The sequence below is a fragment of the Staurois parvus genome, unplaced genomic scaffold (assembly GCF_062004578.1).
Source record: "Staurois parvus isolate SC_StPar_1 unplaced genomic scaffold, SC_StPar_1.0 ptg000534l, whole genome shotgun sequence".
In the NCBI taxonomy this organism is placed as follows: domain Eukaryota; kingdom Metazoa; phylum Chordata; class Amphibia; order Anura; family Ranidae; genus Staurois; species Staurois parvus.
The window spans coordinates 292,024-313,326 of NW_028318330.1; the positions used below are offsets into that span (position 1 = coordinate 292,024).

Below are 21,303 nucleotides of genomic sequence, written 5' to 3' on the forward strand. Positions count from 1 at the left end.
ATAGATCATCTCCAGGGCTGTAAACCATTAATTAGTCTGGTTCCAGGGGGTCTGCTGGAAAACCACTTTCCTCTGCCTGATCACAAAACAATAACTCAGTCATGACCTGTTAGGATATAAGAGATAGAGCGTGCCATAAAACGTACATTCCACAAGTCATTTTTCATACAATTCATAAACTTCAGCAGGAACTGGGCACATTAATATGAAGTATATATTCGTATAGATCATTTTAATATGAGTCACACAAGACCTTACATCACTATGTTAGTGCCTACAAGACAGAAGAAGCAGTCTCTTTCCTCCTGGATGACAAGGGTTTGCCATGTTTGGTATCTTTGCATTTGGAATATAATTCTGAATATTAATCTGTCAGTTGCTAGGATGCTACCTGTACCTATTGGAGGTTATTGACTTTAGTATGAAATTGGAAATGGGTACTAATAGGATGCAGGAGATCCGCTGAGACATAGAAAGGGAAATGGGAGCTAATAAGCTGCAGGAGATCTGCTGAGAAAATGAAAAATTAAATGTGTATGAAATGGATGGATTTGCAGACACTTCCAGAAGATGATGTTCATTATGAGTGGATTGATATATATTTTTATACTTTAGGATGTATTTTTGCATTTTCTTCCCTGGAAGGATCAGGTTTGGTGGGATCTGTCTCATTAGCTATACATTTGTATTTTGTGTTTGTAAAACTTTTCTATATGAGCTACCCCCTCATCACCCCTCTCCCTCGACACAACCCACAGGGACTTCATCACTGCTCAAACTCCCTCCAACCCCATCCCCTCTCACACAGCTACCCCCTCATCACCCCTCTCCCTCGACACAACCCACAGGGACTTCATCACTGCTCAAACTCCCTCCAACCCCGTCCCCTCTCACACAGCTACCCCCTCATCACCCCTCTTCCACAGCCCCACCACTGCTCTGACCTCCACTTCCACCCCACCCAACATTCCTCATATTGAAGCCCTCTCAACACTCCACACCTTCGACCTTACTACCATCGAGCAAGTCTCCAAGGTCCTCTCTGATGCCCACCTCACCACCTGCCCCCTCAACCCTATCCCCTCACAACTCCTACGACCTCCCTCCCCCTCTATCCTACGCTCCTTCACCCACATCTTTAATCTCTCCCTCTCCTCCGGCACTTTCCCCTCCCCTCTGAAGCATGCACACATCACCCCCATACTTAAAAAGCCCTCCCTGGACCCCAATGACCCGAACAACCTCAGACCCATCTCCCTGCTCCCATTCACATCCAAACTCCTTCAGCGCTTAGTCTACACCCGCCTATGCTCTCACCTCAACGACAACAACCTCCTCGATCCCCTACAGTCTGGCTTCCGTCCCCTACACTCCACTGAAACTGCCTTACTCAAACTCTCCAACGACCTGCTAATCGCCAAAGCTAATGGCCACTATTCAGTGCTCCTACTCCTTGACCTCTCTGCGGCCTTCGACACCGTCCACCACTCCCCTTCTTCCTCAAAAAACTACACTCCCTCGGCCTCATAGATTCCGCTCTCTCCTGGCTCTCATCCTACCTGTCACAACGCTCTTTCAGTGTTACCTATAATGCTACCACCTCCCCCTCACTCCCCCTCTCTGTTGGGGTCCCTCAAGGCTCTGTCCTCGGGCCCCTTCTCTTCTCCATCTACACCTCCTCCCTTGGCCAACTCATACACTCTCACGGCTTCAACTACCACCTCTATGCTGACGACAAACAAATCTATCTCTCAACCCCCCACCTCACCCCCTCGGTCTCAGCCCGAATCACACACCTACTGAGCGACATATCAGACTGGATGTCGCTCCACTTCCTTAAACTGAACCTCTCCAAAACCGAGTTTCTTGTCTTCCCCCCAGCCTGGACACCACCTCCCATTGACTTCTCAATCACATCCAACAATGCCACCATCAAACCCGCCCCGCAGGCCAGAGTAGTTGGTGTCATTCTGGACTCCAACCTATTCTTCCAGCCCCAAGTCCAATCATTAAGTAACTCATGCAGACTCCACCTCCACAACATCGCCAAAATGTGCACGTTCCTAACCCCAGAAACCACTAAACAGCTCATCCACTCCCTCATCATATCACGACTCAATCACTGCAACTCCCTCCTCACTGGTCTGCCTCACCGCTGGCTATCCCCGCTTCAGTCGATCCTGAACACATTTGCCAGACTCATTCACCTTTCCAACCGCTCCGTTTCCGCCACCCTCCTCTGCCAATCCCTCCACTGGCTTCCGATTGCGCAACGTATTAAATTCAAAATCCTAACACTGACATACAAAGCTGTCCACCATACTGCCCCGAACTACATCACCGACCTAATATCCAAGTACCACCCAACACGCACACTCCAATCCTCACAAGACCTCCTTCTCTCTAGTTCCCTGGTCTCCTCCTCCCATGCCCGCCTCCAGGACTTCTCCAGGGTGTCACCCATCCTCTGGAACTCCCTACCCCAACCCATCAGACTATCACCTACTCTCCTCTCCTTTAGGCGCACCCTGAAAACCCACCTCTTCAGGGAAGCCTACCCCACCCCCTGATAACTTGCCGACCTCCTCCACTCTTCCTACCACTCCATCCCCCACAGCTATCTCCTCCTGTACCTCCATCCCCTCCCTCCTAGATTGTAAGCGCGAAAGAGCAGGGCCCTCAAACCCCTCATGTTTTGCATTGTATTGGTATTGTACTGTCACATGTTCTGTCCCCCTTTGTAATGTACAGCGCTGAGCGAACTATTGGTGCTTTATAAATACTGTAAAAATAATATATGTAATAAGAGATGTTTGTTGAACAGTTGGTTACATAAGAGTTACATTTATTTCTTCTTCCTTTATTCAGTAATGTTTCATCTCCCGTAGTATCCCTGTAAGGTACATAATATACGGGAATGGGGATTATGGGTTGGATCTCGGGGCTGCAGTTCCTCTGAGCTCCACAAGGTGGGGATCTCACTTCTACCCAGACAGGAAGTCTCTCTGGAATGCAGACAGGAAGTGATGTCAGGCACAGACAGGAAGTGATGTCAGGGACAGACAGAAAGTTCCAGATGAGAGTTGAGGTAGGAAGAAGTATAGAGGAGACGTTGGTGGAAGTGGCAGCAGAGGAGGTAATAAGATGTTATTTCCTATTTACAACAAATGTATATAATTCTGAGGCTCTTTTAGGAATGTTTTCGGCTTTAAAAAAGGCGCTTTATAGCAACTTAAATGTGTAATATTGTTCTGTTTATCTCCTCCTCCCCTCCCCCGCCTGTCTCCAGCACCGCACCCAGGACTAGCAGGGAGGGGAGAGACCTTGCAGTGTAATGAGAACCGATTGGCTGCTCCTCAGGAAAGGGGAGTGTCCAGCTTATCCTTTCTCCCTTTCACTCCCAGAGCCATTTTTTGCACATTAAAAAAATCATTTTATCCTGAAGATGACACAAAACCCCCAAACTATCGATTTTCTGAAAGTAGAGACTTTAGAGAATAAAATAGTGGCAGTTCTAATTTTTTATGTCACAAAATATTATCACAAAGTCTAGGAAATGCCAAATTTCAGTAAAAAATACTCTTAAGCTGATTTCAGGGCACAAAAAAGCAATAAATGACCCATTTATGTGTAAAAATATAAAAGCCGAGGTTGCAGCGAGTAAATAGATATCCAACATGTCAAACCTTAAGTTGTGTGTGCTGAAATGGTGACAACCTTTAGTCCCCGGTATTATCTATAGGGGACACATTTATAGCCCCTTCTAGGTCATCAGTATAGAGTACGGAGGAGGTCTGCTCCTAGAATTATCCTCTCATTCTGGTGTGACCGGCGATATGTAACTTGTATCACAATCAATGTTATCACATGTAGGCGCTCCAGCGTGTGCTCTTACATTTGGGTGTTCATATATGTGGGGGAGGGGGGGCCTCAACATTTTTTAAAGGGAGGAGTTATGTACTTGGGTGTAACTTTAATTCTTTACAATTAAAAAAAAAATTTACTTAAGGGGACAAAGTCCTCTATGTGATGACTTTTGATGAGAGGTTCTCTTTATTGAGACATCCAGGGTCTAAAAGACCCCCAGTGTCTCCCCTGTACTCCACTGGATGTAATGTAGAGCACATCGCACCGCATTACATTCTTTGCCGGCCTCGATGGTTGGGAAATCTGTCATAACATCACTTCTGGGTCAGGACAAGAAGGGAGTGAACATGTCCGCTCTCCTCCATCTCCTCTACCCTCCGACACCCGCTGACCCGGGCCCACAGATGGGCAAGCAGAGCCGGGGAAGCATAGTAGGTACAGGAGAGGTTCACACATGGGGTGGCAGAGGCTGGCACCTGAAAGGAGAGCCCTGTGGCTTGCCCTCAGCAGGGATAAAGATTAAACACAATACTTGCCCGGCCCCCAGAACTACATGTCCCGGGCGTCGGGTGATGTAAAGTGACCATCCCTGCATGATGAGCCGACATTGACCTCACAGCACTGCCTCAGAGCAAACTAGTCATAGGAAGGATCATATTTATCATTCCTTGTCTGCAGATCTAATACTCATCAAAACCAGTTCAGAGACCAAACAAACCCAACAGAGAAAAGGGGCCCCGGACCCCAAAATTGTAGTAAACACTAAACAGTCCAAACAAAATGTCTTCCCATGGGGGGAGTAGTCCTTCAATGTCCAGCAACCCTCCTATTCCCCCCTCACATCCACATCCTATTATTGTGTGACCAATACCATCCAAATCATTCTTACTTTCATTTCCCAAAGTTATCCGTCTACAAGGAGACCTGTATAGATCACATGATGGCACCAATGAGGATGGAGGAGGACCGGAGTCACATGACTGAGAAGATACTAAACCTCACCCTGGAGATCATCTACCTGCTGAGCGGAGAGGTGAGGAGGATTCTGGGAGGTCACATGACATCACTCTCATCTCTATTAATAAAACACAGACCTGACCGGAGAGGAGAGGAGGATTCTGGGAGGTCACATGACATCACTCTTATCTCTATTAATAAAACACAGACCTGACCGGAGAGGTGAGGAGGATTCTGGGAGGTCACATGACATCACTCTTATCTCTATTAATAAAACACAGACCTGACCGGAGAGGTGAGGAGGATTCTGGGAGGTCACATGACATCACTCTTGTCTATTCTGGTCAATAGACCATTTTATTTTTGCACACATTTAGATGATGTCAGGTGGTTGATATTGTTTTATTTGTCTCCTGATCTGTAGGATTATGTTGTAAAGAAGAAGTCTAGTGGGGAGCCAATCTCAGGAGGATGGAGCAGAACCCAGAGCCTCACCATGGTGCCTCCATCTCATTCTCTGATACCTGAGAGGGAGAAAGAGCAGAAGATTCTGGAACTGACCACCATGATGGTCCATCAGCTGACAGGAGAGGTGAGCGGTGCCGGGAATTCTGGGACATTCTCCAGTAACAGACAAGGGATGTGTCTGGATGGTGACTGTATCATTGTGTGTGTCAGGTTCCTATAAGGTGTCAGGGTGTCACTGTCTATTTCTCCATGGAGGAGTGGGAGTATTTAGAAGGACACAAGGACCTCTACAAGGACGTCATGATGGACAATCAGCAGACTTTGGGTTTTGTGAAGATTGTAAGGAAGGAATTTCCCCGGAATGAGACGATATTGAAGCTCACCCTGGAGATCCTCAGCCTGCTGACTGGAGAGGTGAGTGTAATGAAGGGGTTAAATCTGACTCGGCTGTACACTGGGAGGTATTCAGAGTCACTTGAAGTCTTCTGATGTTCTGTAATCAATAACGACATCCACACAAGTACTATGAATACATAAAGTGTCCGGACTCTATGAGATTTGGTTATAGCACAAGATGGCGGCATTGGTTATAGAAGAGAACAATCTCAGCTTTCGTCCAATCAGGGAGACCCATGATTGCCAGCATGCCACGCCCACTGACCACTAAATCCATGGGTGACATTTCCTGGTGGGTCAGTGAGCCTTACTAGTAAACCATTAGTGACTCTATTATATGACTTCTAGAAGGAGCTATAAAGCTGACCCCATTGTCATCATATCATTGGATGGAGATGTCTGTCCTTTGCTGAGTCGGCACATTGTGGCCAATCCCTGGAGAATAAATCTAGAGCTGACCATAGAAGTGAGGGATTATGGGAGAGTGAGATTTATCTTTGTATCACACAGAACTGTACAGGAGTCATGAAGAAATCTACCGACAATGACACCAGAAGGAGATCTCATCGTATGACCACAAGATCCTCGAGAATCCAGAATCCCATCACCATCCCCCCACCTCCATCCCTGATCCCTACAAGACAGAAGACACAGAAGATTCTAGAAGTCACCAAGAAGATGATAGAGTTGCTGACAGGAGAGGTGAGCGGTGCCGGGAATTCTGGGACATTCTCCAGTAACAGACAAGGGATGTGTCTGGATGGTGACTGTATCATTGTGTGTGTCAGGTTCCTATAAGGTGTCAGGGTGTCACTGTCTATTTCTCCATGGAGGAGTGGGAGTATTTAGAAGGACACAAGGATCTCTACAAGGACGTCATGATGGACAATCAGCCGCCCCTCACATCACCGGGTAAGAGGAGACTTTATTGTAAAGGAGAGAGCAGTACGGAGGATCCACCTAGATCCCCCATCATCTGATAAACACATAGAAACAATGGATTCAGTCAGTGTGTGTGTTTCCTACAGATGGATCCAGTCATGGGAACCCACCAGAGAGATGTCCCCGTCCTCTGTATTCCCGGGATTCCACACAGGAAGGTCACACCATCCCTCATTGTTGCAAGGTTGGTGGGATTGAGCATCTAGAACATGGACTTGTGGAGATGATATGTGGAAGTGTATGTGACCTTATATTTTACAGATGATATTTTCTCTCATTTCCTTGATTTAGAGTGGAGATCCAATCGATATAGAATTTGAGGTGAAAGCAGAAGAAGAAGAGGCGTATGTGAGGGATGATCAGCAGTCTATGGAGGAGGATGGAATAACGGGGACATTTATAGAGGAGGACACTCCTACAGAGATCAGCACAGGTGGGTCATGAACACTAAATCCATTCCTCCACCCATACTGCTCACTGATTGGTCCAGAGTAGGGCGGGGACTGGGTGATATCAGCCTGTAATCCCCTGGTCACTTTCCTGAGCTGTGTTCCCCGTCCTGTATTCCTGGATTTCTCTCGGATAATCTTCCTTCTCTGTGCTGCAGACACAATTTATGTATCTAGACTGGATTTATGGAGATTCTGGGGTTCAGCTGGCAGAAAAATGTTGATTTTTACTCTAAGCATTGCATAATGTAGCACCCAGGACATGTGACTGGGGTCTCCTGCCTTGTGCCGAACTCCTCCAGGGTACCTTCTCTGTTATCTGCTTGCTGTGCCGGGTGGAGGGATATGTCTGTAGTGTCTCAGACCCAAGTCACTGAGTGCAGTCTCAGGAGATGGGAGGCAGCGGTGTGGGACCTACATAGTTACATAGTTAGTCTGGCTGAAAAAAGACATCCATCTAGTTATACCATTAAAAATAAAAGTTATAATCCGACACCCACAGTTGATCCACCAGAAGGCAAAAACCCAGCAAAGCACGATCCAATCTCCTCCTGCAGGGGAAAAATTCCTTCCTGACCCCCTGAGAGGCAATCGGATATTCCCTGGATCAACTTTCCCTATAAATGTTATATCCAGTTATATTCTGTGTATCCAAGAAAGAATCCAGGACTTTCCTACAGCAATCCCCCCCCTTATGTATTATACATGGAGATCATATCCCCCCCTTATGTATTGTACATGGAGATCATATCCCCCCTTATGTATTATACATGGAGATCATATCCCCCCCTTATGTATTATACATGGAGATCATATCCCCCTTATGTATTATACATGGAGATCATATCCCCCTTATGTATTATACATGGAGATCATATCCCCCCTTATGTATTATACATGGAGATCATATCCCCCTTATGTATTATACATGGTGATCATATCCCCCCTTATGTATTATACATGGAGATCATATCCCCCCCTTATGTGTTATACATGGAGATCATATCCCCCCTTATGTATTATACATGGAGATCATATCCCCCTTATGTATTATACATGGAGATCATATCCCCCCTTATGTATTATACATGGAGATCATATCCCCCTTATGTATTATACATGGAGATCATATCCCCCCTTATGTATTATACATGGAGATCATATCCCCCCTTATGTATTATACATGGTGATCATATCCCCCTTATGTATTATACATGGAGATCATATCCCCCCCTTATGTATTATACATGGAGATCATATCCCCCTTATGTATTATACATGGAGATCATATCCCCCCTTATGTATTATACATGGAGATCATATCCCCCCTTATGTATTATACATGGTGATCATATCCCCCCTTATGTATTATACATGGAGATCACATCCCCCCTTATGTATTATACATGGAGATCATATCCCCCCCTTATGTATTATACATGGAGATCATATCCCCCCCTTATGTATTATACATGGAGATCATATCCCCCCCTTATGTATTATACATGGAGATCATATCCCCCCCCCTTATGTATTATACATGGAGATCATATCCCCCTTATGTATTATACATGGAGATCATATCCCCCCTTATGTATTATACATGGAGATCATATCCCCCCCTTATGTATTATACATGGAGATCATATCCCCCTTATGTATTATACATGGAGATCATATCCCCCCTTATGTATTATATATGGAGATCATATCCCCCCCTTATGTATTATACATGGAGATCATATCCCCCCTTATGTATTATACATGGAGATCATATCCCCCCCTTATGTATTATACATGGAGATCATATCCCCCCCCTTATGTATTATACATGGAGATCATATCCCCCTTAATCTCCTCTTCTCAGTAGAGAATACATTCAGTTCCTCTAATCTCTCCTCATAGCTGATCTCCTCCATGCCTCGTATCAGTTTACTGAATAATATAGCAGACTTGAATAAATAAATAAAATGAATAAACTTAAAGTCCACAAATAGTGCAAACAGTCATCCAAATACTCCAAGCAGATCCAAATAGCTTAGATTCCAGAAAGGGTCGGTGATGGATTCCAGATATTCCTCATAGACCTCAAATAAACAAAACCTAAACATAGTGTATTATCTCAGGATAACATAAATGTGCCTCTCCTGCCACATACAAGGTAACTCAGTGCCACAGCAATCGTGAAAATGAAACTAAAATAGACCCCCTGACCGCAGTAAAAATGCATAATTACCCGAATGTAAATATAACCAGCATTGAACCCATAAGTGGGATGGAGCTGCATCAAAATGGCATATGCTTCTCTGGATACTTTCCACAGACCTCATAGACAGACCAAGGGTCAGTATTAGGATCAAATAAAACACAATTTTATTGTAGCAACTTACATATAAGAAGGCTGAAATCGGCATCCATAATGGGAGAAATACAACCGGCATCCACAATCGGCAGTATCTCCAATACAATTGGCGTCTACATAGAAAAGGAGTCTCAGAGCCACCTCCATTGGTGGTAAATGGAAGTCCTTAGGGATAGGAACAACCGCGTGTACCAGAAACCAAAATGGCCGCTGAAGCACTTCCGGAAACGTCAGTGCATCACTACGTCACGTGCCCCGGACGCGTTTCGTCACATCCGGACTTTTTCAACAGGGATACGGACGTGTGTGCTCATAGACCTTAAATACCGGCTGACAAAAGGGCAAAATGCCGGCAGCGGCCATTTTAAGACATGGAAACCTCTAAAACATATAAAATAAACATGCAGCACTAAAAAATGTGACAAAAACATAGAAGATATGAATCATTGGTGACTGAGTCAAACTATGTTATTGATAGAATGTAAATGGCCGTCTGTGATTGTCTCAGTCTATAGCAGTAATCAAACATATAGTAAATAAATGAAGGCACTGAGGCGTTTGGCACAATAGAGTTGTGGGAAACATCCCAAGTTGGCGTTTCAAGGTGCAAATAGTGAAGAAATATTCAGTTCAGGTGTATTCAGTGGGGATCCATGATGGTGTATTAGAATATATGGCTGTAGATTGTACTCACCAGAGAGCGCAAATCAATGGGCATTTGAGATCATTAGGACAACTCCTGGTCATCTGCATCAGGTTACTGGAACACCGGGACATCTGCATCAGGTTACTGGAACACCGGGACATCTGCATCAGGTTACTGGAACACCGGGACATCTGCATCAGGTTACTGGAACGCCGGGACATCGGCATCAGGTTACTGGAATGCCGGGACATCTGCATCAGGTTACTGGAACACCGGGACATCTGCATCAGGTTACTGGAACACCGGGACATCTGCATCAGGTTACTGGAACACCGGGACATCTGCATCAGGTTACTGGAACACCGGGACATCTGCATCAGGTTACTGGAACGCCGGGACATCTGCATCAGGTTACTGGAACGCCGGGACATCTGCATCAGGTTACTGGAACACCGGGACATCTGCATCAGGTTACTGGAACGCCGGAACATCTGCATCAGGTTACTGGAACACCGGGACATCTGCATCAGGTTACTGGAACACCGGGACATCTGGTGGGCATCAGTAGGATAAGCAGCACACCATCAGGGCATCCAGGCACCAGGATTGCACTTAATCAGCCACCAGGGGGAGCCACACTTGTAGGTAAAGCCAAGTCCCCATGGATATCCTTGTAGGGAAGGCTCATGACAAAGGAATCAGAGCAAAAAGAATGTCCATAGTGTAGTAACTTATTAAATAATGGGGTAACAGAAGGAGATGCAATGTAACTCACATTAAAATCAAAGTGACAGTGGTTTAAAGATGGCCACCAGCCGTCCACATGGGCCGTGCGGTGTGATGTCTGAGGCAGCTTCCTTACATGTTTCGTGTGCCTGCATGTTATCTAAGGAAGCGTGCCTCTCCTCATGACAGTGAGGAGATGGCTGGATAATATCCCCAAGGGACAGTTTCTGCATATATGCCGAAATTGTGATAAAATTGAAGACTATATCACACAAACAGAAACTCTTAAAAAATGTTTTTTGGAAAAAGGCTACAATGCCGCTACTCTGGAAACAGAAATGATAGAAGTGAGCAACCTCAATAGAGAAGACCTTCTTGTTCCGATAAAAAGCAATAAGAGTGATAGATTTTGTCCATTCATCACAAACTTCTCGGTTCAATATAAACAAGTGGCTGGAATTATGAAGACAAACTGGTCAATCCTTAAAAACGACCCAGTTTTAGGCACTGTTTTACCTGGTCTGCCTTAGATCACGTATCGGAAGGCTCTCCCCTTGAGGAATATCCTAGCCCCCAGCACTGTCAACCCACCTAAACAGCCTTCTCTATGCCTCAACCAAAAAGGATTTTCCCCATGCAACAGATGCATGTTATGTGTTAATAATGGATCCATTAGAAAGCAGTGAAAAGCTTCCGTTCCAACATCACCGGCAAGGTGTATGACATCCAAACGGTTATGACGTGCAATAGTACACACGTTGTATATCTCCTTGAGTGTCCATGTGGAAAGCAGTATATAGGCAGGACTACCAGGAGATTGGGAGATAGGCTTAGAGAACACCCGAGCAACATTAAGAAGGGCTTTAAGGAACACTCAGTATCTTTGCACTTCCGAGAGTCGCATAACAGGAACCCGCATTGCCTCAAATTCATAGGCATAGATACTGTGAAGAAGCATTGGAGAGGCACTTTCAAACGCCGAGCAGTTTCAAGGCTTGAGACCAAATGGATTTATTTATTACATACTCATACCCCTTTGGGCCTCAATATCGACCTTGATATAAAGTGCTTTATCGGCACCAGGTAATTTATTTCTGTCCTACATGTATCATTTCTTTACATACCACCTTTATATTTTCATTCTACCTAGTATTTATACTCTTGATATCCGTTTTACATTTGTCATATCTATTTATTATCTTAAAATAGATTTAAAATATTTTATGTCATTTTTTATTTTATTTTATTTTTTTACATGACTCATTATTTTATTAATATACCGTATTTTCCAACGTATAAGACGACCCCCTACTTTTCCTGTTAAAATGTAGTGTTTGGTCTATACTCGCCATATAAGACTACCCCTCTTCCAATGCACACCAGTGGGAGGAATAGTGCCCCATCATTGGTGTCAGTGGCAGGAATAGTGCTCAATCATTGGTGTCAGTGGGAGGAATAGTGCCCCATCATTGGTATCAGTGGGAGGAATAGTGCCCCATCTTTGGTGTCAGTGGGAGGAATAGTGCCCCATCATTGGTGTCAGTGGGAGGAATAGTGCCCCATCATTGGTATCAGTGGGAGGAATAGTGCCCCATCATTGGTATCAGTGGGAGGAATAGTGCCCCATCTTTGGTGTCAGTGGGAGGAATCGTGCCCCATCATTGGTGTCAGTGGGAGGAATAGTGTCCCAACATTGGTGTCAGTGGGAGGAATAGTGCCCCATCATTGGTATCAGTGGGAGGAATAGTGCCCCTTCTTTGGTGTCAGTGGGAGGAATAGTGCCCCATCATTGGTGTCAGTGGGAGGAATAGTGCCCCATCATTGGTATCAGTGGGAGGAATAGTGCCCCATCATTGGTATCAGTGGGAGGAATAGTGCCCCATCATTGGTATCAGTGGGAGGAATAGTGCCCCATCATTGGTATCAGTGGGAGGAATAGTGCCCCATCATTGGTATCAGTGGGAGGAATAGTGCCCCATCATTGGTATCAGTGGGAGGAATAGTGCCCCATCATTGGTATTAGTGAGAGGAATAGTTCCCCATCATTGGTGTCAGAGCGACGAATCGTGCCCCATCATTGGTGTCAGTGGGAGGAATAGCACCCCATCATTGGTGTCAGTGGGAGGAATAGTGCCCCATCATTGGTATCAGTGGCAGGAATAGTGTCCCATTATTAGTATCAGTGGGGGGAATAGTGCCCCATCTTTGGTGTCAGTGGGAGAAATAGTGTCCCAACATTGGTGTCAGTGGGAGGAATAGTGTCCCAACATTGGTGTCAGTGGGAGGAATAGTATCCCATCATTGGTGTCAGTGGGGGTTGGAGGAATAGTGCCCCATCGTTGGTGTCAGTGGGGGGGGAGGAATAGTGCCCCATCGTTGGTGTCAGTGGGGAGAGGAATAGTGCCCCATCGTTGGTGTCAGTGGGGGGGAGGAAAAGTGCCCCATCATTGGTGTCAGTGGGAGGAATAATGCCCCAATGATGGGGCACTATTCCTCCCACTGACACCAATGACACTTGCTGACCCCTGTTCCAGTATGGTGCTGCTGCAGCCAGCATATGTGGTTGCAGCAGCACCTCTGTACGGCACACTTATGGGCCGCTCCTTCACTCGATTTTTGCGGGGCCGCTCGACTCCGCCTCCTCGCTGGTGATTGGCCGCCTGTGTGCCTGGCGGCCAATTACCAGTGAGGAGGCGGAGCCGAGCAGCCACGCGAACATCCAGTAGCCGAACCGAATGAAGGAGCAGCTGTGCTTCCTGGACCGGATCGTCGTGGGACCGGAGCCAGGTAAGAAACAGCAGCCCCTGTCCACCCCTGTACTTAGTGTCCCTTGAAAGGAAGGGGGGGGGGGCGGCGGCGGCGGCACCGCGCCGCCCCCCTAGAAAGTGTCAGCATGCCGTATACCGGCGTATGAGACGACCCGCGACTTTTGAGAAGATTTTCAAGGTGTAAAAAGTCGTCTTATAAGCCGGAAAATACGGAACATTTTTATATTAATATAGTCACGTCTCTATCTGATCTTCAGGTTTATTTCTGATCTCGCTGTATACTTTATGTCACATCAGAGATCCTACTATTGACTTGTCATATTCTAAGGATGGGAACATCCCTTCCCTGCTTTATCAGTAACATATATAATTATTATATCATGTAATATAGTCACGTCTCTATCTGATCTTCAGGTTTATCTCTGATCTCGCTGTATACTTTATTATGTCACATCAGAGATCCTACTATTGACTTGTCATATTCTAAGGATGGGAACATCCCTTTCCCTGCTTTATCAGTAACATATATAATTATTATATCATGTAATATAGTCACGTCTCTATCTGATCTTCAGGATTATTTCTGATCTCTCTGTATACTTTATGATGTCACATCAGAGATCCTACTATTGACTTGTCCATATTCCTAGGATGGGAACATCCCTTTCCCTGCTTTTATCAGTAACATCCAGTAACTAACATTTGATGATTATTTTCTATTTAATTACTTTTAGTATACGATTTAATCCATTTGTTATTGTTATTTTTATGATCATACTACCATTTGTTTATTCTATCAGTCACATTTGATTATTTTTTGATGACTATTATTTATCTATGAATTATTAATATGACAGAATTTGGTTACTGTAATACCAGTTGTCTCCTGTATCTAGATTTGACTTGATATTTATTGCCCATTTTACTGATGCACATCCGCACATTATGCCACAGCAACATTGTAGGAATCTCCTATATCCACTCTTCCCTGGCACTTGTAGTCCCACAGACTATATGGTATGGAACTCCTCCTGTTTTCTATTTGGGCATTTTATATCAATACCTGAGGATTGTCCTCCTTTGTATCTATTTAGCCTGATATCTATCGTTCTATTCGGCTGTTTTCATTAAGATTGTTGTCCATAATACCAACGAGAGTGGAGACCATCTCTCTCCTCTGTCTTCTCGTAATGGGGATTTCTCCTATATGTTGCCTGGCATATTGAGCTACAATAAGATGGCCGCCGTTCGCATGCTTCGCTCATGCACAAATGGCGGTAGCGGACGGTACTGCGCAAGTGCGCATTCTACTATATAAGAACTGTCATGAGGAGAGGCACGCTTCCTTTGATAACATGCAGGTGCACGAAACATGTAAGGAAGCTGCCTCATAGACATCACACGGCACGGCCCATGTGGACGGCTGGCAGCCATCTTTAAACCACTGTCACTTTGATTTTAATGTGAGTTACATTGCATCTCCTTCTGTTACCCCATTATTTAATAAGTTACTACACTATGGACATTCTTTTTGCTCTGATTCCTTTGTCATGAGCCGTCCCTACAAGGATATCCATGGTGACTTGGCTTTACCTACAAGTGTGGCTCCCCCTGGTGGCTGATTAAGTGCAATCCTGGTGCCTGGATGCCCTGATGGTGTGCTGCTTATCCTAGTGATGCCCACCAGATGTCCCGGTGTTCCAGTAACCTGATGCCGATGTCCCGGTGTTCCAGTAACCTGATGCAGATGTCCCGATGTTCCAGTAACCTGATGCAGATGTCCCGGTGTTCCAGTAACCTGATGCAGATGTCCCGGTGTTCCAGTAACCTGATGCAGATGTCCCGGTGTTCCAATAACCTGATGCAGATGTCCCGGCGTTCCAGTAACCTGATGCAGATGTCCCGGCGTTCCAGTAACCTGATGCAGATGTCCCGATGTTCCAGTAACCTGATGCAGATGTCCCGGTGTTCCAGTAACCTGATGCAGATGTCCCGGCGTTCCAGTAACCTGATGCAGATGTCCCGGCGTTCCAGTAACCTGATGCAGATGTCCCGGCGTTCCAGTAACCTGATGCAGATGTCCCGGCGTTCCAGTAACCTGATGCAGATGTCCCGGCGTTCCAGTAACCTGATGCAGATGTCCCGGCGTTCCAGTAACCTGATGCAGATGTCCCGGCGTTCCAGTAACCTGATGCTGATGACCAGGAGTTGTCCTAATGATCTCAAATGCCCATTGATTTGCGCTCTCTGGTGAGTACAATCTACAGCCATATATTCTAATACACCATCATGGATCCCCACTGAATACACCTGAACTGAATATTTCTTCACTATTTGCACCTTGAAACGCCAACTTGGGATGTTTCCCACAACTCTATTGTGCCAAACGCCTCAGTGCCTTCATTTATTTACTATATGTTTGATTACTGCTATAGACTGAGACAATCACAGACAGCCATTTACATTCTATCAATAACATAGTTTGACTCAGTCACCAATGATTTATATCTTCTATGTTTTTGTCACATTTTTTAGTGCTGCATGTTTATTTTATATGTTTTAGAAGGTTTTAGAGGTTTTTACATTTTATTCTAGCAGCTCCTTTCAGATTATATCCAGCGCTCATTTTTCGACTTTTTATATACTCTATGTTGTACATGACATACTCCTGACCCCTGCACTATATACTCTATGTTGTACATGACATACTCCTGACCCCTGCACTATATACTCTATGTTGTACATTACATACTCCTGACCCCTGCACTATATACTCTATGTTGTACATTACATCCTCCTGACCCCTGCACTATATACTCTATGTTGTACATTACATCCTCCTGACCCCTGCACTATATACTCTATGTTGTACATGACATACTCCTGACCCCTGCACTATATACTCTATGTTGTACAGTACATACTCCTGACCCCTGCACTATATACTCTATGTTGTACATTACATCCTCCTGACCCCTGCACTATATACTCTATGTTGTACATTACATACTCCTGACCCCTGCACTATATACTCTATGTTGTACATTACATCCTCCTGACCCCTGCTCTATATACTCTGTGTTGTACATTACATACTCCTGACCCCTGCACTATATACTCTATGTTGTACATTACATACTCCTGACCCCTGAACTATATACTCTGTTGTACATTACATACTCCTGACCCCTGCACTATATACTCTCTGTTGTACATGACATACTCCTGACTTATGCTCTCCCCCTCCCCCCACTGCTATATATACACATAATATGGATTCTCTTTTGTTACACCCATTTCCTCCCAGCTGGACATTTTATATCGGATGATGTGATTGGAGCACAGACTTTTACATGGTGATAATAATGTGATAACATCCTCCAACTTTGGACCCTTAACCAGAAAGTGATAATGAGGGAGGAGTTAATACCCCAATGATGGTGGTCTTCAGGATCAGTCCAGTCTTCATCTTGGTTGTACTCCCCCCATCCTCACTCTCTGACCTCTGGTGGGGCTCAGCCCCGCTGTTCTTCATGACTAAATCATGGACTAAATAAGGAAGTGCAGTACTTCTTGTGTTGGGAAGATGGCGATGAGTGATGGAGGGGGTGGGGACCCTCATCCTATAATCCCCTCCTAGGAGCCATTTCCTAGTTCCCTTGAGGGTGGAATTGTAAGCTCCTCAGAGATCAAGCTGCCTGATGTGGGCAGAGTCCTGGTTTGGGGGAACCAATCAGCTCCTGTCTAGTAATCCTCTTTGTCTTTGTATTTTAGTCCATGGCCGGGAGATGAGGAAAACCCCTGAGGATTGTCTCACTTTGTCTCCAGACTGGAAAGTAGAAGATGAGGACATCACACAGTATAGTCCAGGAGAAAACCCGGCTCCCTCCAATGTCCATCCGGCACCACCCAGTGTAGATGGACCATCAGATTCCTCGTATCCTGAGGAACCTCAGACTGTGAGGAACCGGGCCGGCCTTGTAACAGGGAAGAGGTTCTCCTGTACTGAGTGTGGGAAGGGGTTCCTTTATAAATCTGGTCTTAATAGGCATAAAAGATCTCACACGGGGGAGAAGCCGTATTCCTGTCCTGAGTGCGGGAAATGTTTTTCAGTGAAGTCCAATCTTCACACACATCAGAGATCTCACACGGGGGAGAAGCTTTTTTTCTGTTCTGAGTGTGGGAAGGGTTTCCGGCATAAATCAGAGCTTAATGTGCATGAAAGATCTCACAGGGGGGAGAAGCCGTATTCCTGTCCTGAGTGCGGGAAATGTTTTTCACAGAAGTCCAAACTTCATAGTCATCAGAGATCTCACACGGGTGAGAAGCCGTATTCCTGTCCTGTGTGTGGGAAATGTTTTTCAGTGAAGTTCAATCTTTACACACATCAAAGATCCCACACGGGGGAGAAGCTGTATTCCTGTACTGAGTGTGGGAAGGGTTTTTGGCATAAATCAGAGCTTAATGTGCATGAAAGATCTCACACAGTGAAGAAGCCGTATTCCTGTCCTGAGTGCGGGAAATGTTTTTCAGTGAAGTCCAATCTTTACACACATAAAAGATCTCACATGGGGGAGAAGCCACATTCCTGTCCTGAGTGTGGGAAGGGTTTTTGGCAAAAATCAGAGCTTAATGTGCATGAAAGATCTCACACGGGGGAGAAGCCGTATTCTTGTCCTGAGTGTGGGAAATGTTTTTCAGTGAAGTCCAGTCTTTGCAGACATCAGAGATCTCACACGGGGGAGAAGTTATTTTTCTGTTCTGAGTGTGGGAAATGTTTTTTAGAGAAGTACAAACTTCATAATCATCAGAGATCTCACACGGGGGAGAAGCCGTATTCCTGTCCTGAGTGCAGGAAATGCTTTTCAGTGAAGTCCCATCTTCACACACATCAGAGATCACACACAATGGAGAAGCCATATTCCTGTCCTGAGTGCGGGAAATGTTTTGTGCGGCAGTCCCTTCTTCATAAACATGAGAGATATCACAAGGTGGAGAAGCCATATTCTTGTCCTGAGTGCAGGAAATGCTTTTCAGTGAAGTCCCGTCTTCACACACATCAGAGGTCTCACACAGGGGAGAAGCCATATTCCTGTTCTGAGTGCGGGAAATGTTTTTCACAGAAGGGCGATCTTTACAAACATCAGAGATGTCACACAGGGGAGAAGCCATATTCCTGTTCTGAGTGTGGGAAATGTTTTTCACAGAACTCCAATCTTTACACACATCAGAGGTCTCACACGGGGGAAAAGTCACTTTCCTGTCCTGAGTGAGGGAAATGTTCCTCACTGAAGTCCTGTCTTCCTGTACATCAGGGGTCCCACACAACCCTGGAGGTGTATTAGTGTCTTGAGTGCGGGAAATGTCTTCTAGATGAATGTTGCTGGACATCCCAGCTCTCATGTGGGGAAGAAGCACACCCTTTATACACCTCAGATATACTCCATGGCTGATCTTCATCATGGAAGTAACAGTTCATAAGGAGATCAGAGGTCCCCAAAGACATGGATGAAGTGTGGGACCGGGTTGGCCATTGATATCAGGAGAAGAAGTTTTCAATGTATTTTCCATGAATGGAAGACATTCCAGCAGCTCAGATGTGATCCTAATAACATTGGTTCCCCCATTCACACAGGAGGAATGGACATGAACTCTCACTGAGGGAATTGCTATACAAACATTCTATGAATAGACCCCCAAATGTCAGGAGACGTTTCTATAAAGACGGGAAGTATGGAGCAGAGAAATGAAGAGACCTCCCAGCAATGTTATTACCAGGCTGCAGCTAGGGGGAGCTCTAATGTCACCCCAGCAGAGGGATCCCATCTAGCCCACATTAACCCTCTCACTGCCAGAGCTGTTTCTCCATGATTTTGCACACATGGGAAAATGCAGATTTTGGTCCTGAAGATGAGATAAACCCCCAAACATCTATTCTGTGACATCAGAGGCCCTGGAGAATAAAATGGTGGTGATTGTTAAGGTGTTCCCCGTACACAGATTCCCCTTCATATCCGCCTTTATTTCCTCCTTTCCCCCATTTTCTATGTTGGGATCTTTTCTACAATACTTTGTTATAATAATGGAACACGTTGTGTATTGTATTGTACACCAATAATAATGACTCCGCCCCCACATTCCAGACAAGGGATCTTCCTGACCAATCGGATTTCTTCCTTTGTTATTTCCTGATTCTATGATTACAATCTTGTTAAAAATATAATTACAATAAAAAGTTTATTGAATGAAATAACAAAATTGTGTTGTGAGTTACAAACGTCTTCATCATAAATTGTTCATAGATGACACATTGAGAGCCTTCCCAGGTCATCAGCATAGAGTGCAGTGGTCAGGAGTATATCATATACAGCCCTGTGTATAGAGTGCAGTGGTCAGGAATATGTCCTATACAGCCCTGTGTATAGAGTGCAGTGGTCAGGAGTATGTCATATACAGCCCTGTGTATAGAGTGCAGTGGTCAGGAGTATATCATATACAGCCCTGTGTATAGAGTGCAGTGGTCAGGAGTATATCATATACAGCCCTGTGTATAGAGTGCAGTGGTCAGGAGTATATCATATACAGCCCTGTGTATAGAGTGCAGTGGTCAGGAGTATGTCATATACAGCCCTGTGTATAGAGTGCAGTGGTCAGGAGTATGTCATATACAGCCCTGTGTACAGAGTGCAGTGGTCAGGAGTATGTCATATACAGCCCTGTGTATAGAGTGCAGTGGTCAGGAGTATGTCATATACAGCCCTGTGTACAGAGTGCAGTGGTCAGGAGTATGTCATATACAGCCCTGTGTATAGAGTGCAGTGGTCAGGAGTATGTCCTATACAGCCCTGTGTATAGAGTGCAGTGGTCAGGAGTATGTCATATACAGCCCTGTGTATAGAGTGCAGTGGTCAGGACTATGTCATATACAGCCCTGTGTATAGGGTGCAGTGGTCAGGAGTATGTCATATACAGCCCTGTGTATAGAGTGCAGTGGTCAGGAATATGTCATATACAGCCCTGTGTATAGAGTGCAGTGGTCAGGAGTATGTCATATACAGCCCTGTGTATAGAGTGCACTGATCAGGAGTATGTCATATACAGCCCTGTGTATAGAGTGCAGTGGTTAGGAGTATGTCATATACAGCCATGTGTATAGAGTGCATTGGTCAGGAGTATGTCATATACAGCCCTGTGTATAGAATGCAGTGGTCAGGAACATGTCATATACAGCCCTGTGTATAGAATGCAGTGGTCAGGAACATGTCATATACAGCCCTGTGTATAGAGTGCACTGGTCAGGAGTATGTCATATACATCCCTGTGTATAGGGTGCAGTGGTCAGGAGTATTTCCTATACAGCCCTGTGTATAGAGTGCAGTGGTCAGGAAAATGTCATATACAGCCCTGTGTATAGAGTGCAGTGGTCAGGAGTATGTCCTATACAGCCCTGTGTATAGAGTGCAGTGGTCAGGAATATGTCATATACAACCCTGTGTATAGAGTGCAGTGGTCAGGAGTATGTCATATACAGCCCTGTGTATAGAGTGCAGTGGTCAGGAGTATGTCATATACATCCCTGTGTATAGGGTGCAGTGGTCAGGAGTATGTCATATACATCCCTGTGTATAGGGTGCAGTGGTCAGGAGTATGTCCTATACAGCCCTGTGTATAGAGTGCAGTGGTCAGGAGTATGTCCTATACAGCCCTGTGTACAGAGTGCAG

At 45.2% G+C, this 21,303-nt stretch overlaps 2 protein-coding genes across 2 annotated transcripts in view; both read left to right on the plus strand.

Moving 5' to 3' along the window:
* LOC149451512 (uncharacterized) overlaps nt 1-19,831 on the plus strand; it is a 56,493-nt gene extending 36,662 nt beyond the window's left edge. Inside the window, exons 2-3 of the mRNA XM_089690583.1 lie at nt 17,807-17,945; nt 18,021-19,831. Of these exons, the coding sequence (XP_089546709.1) occupies nt 17,807-17,945; nt 18,021-18,854 (973 nt within the window). The 3' untranslated portion in view covers nt 18,855-19,831. The remainder of the gene's footprint in view (nt 1-17,806; nt 17,946-18,020) is intronic.
* Nucleotides 4,776-6,668, plus strand: LOC149451515 (uncharacterized). The gene is made up of 5 exons (XM_089690566.1): nt 4,776-4,900; nt 5,249-5,416; nt 5,503-5,706; nt 6,199-6,390; nt 6,477-6,668. Exons 1-5 carry the CDS (start codon nt 4,805-4,807, stop codon nt 6,666-6,668), a joined length of 852 nt encoding a protein of 283 aa, XP_089546692.1. The 5' UTR covers nt 4,776-4,804.
* Nucleotides 19,832-21,303: the final 1,472 nt, after the last annotated feature.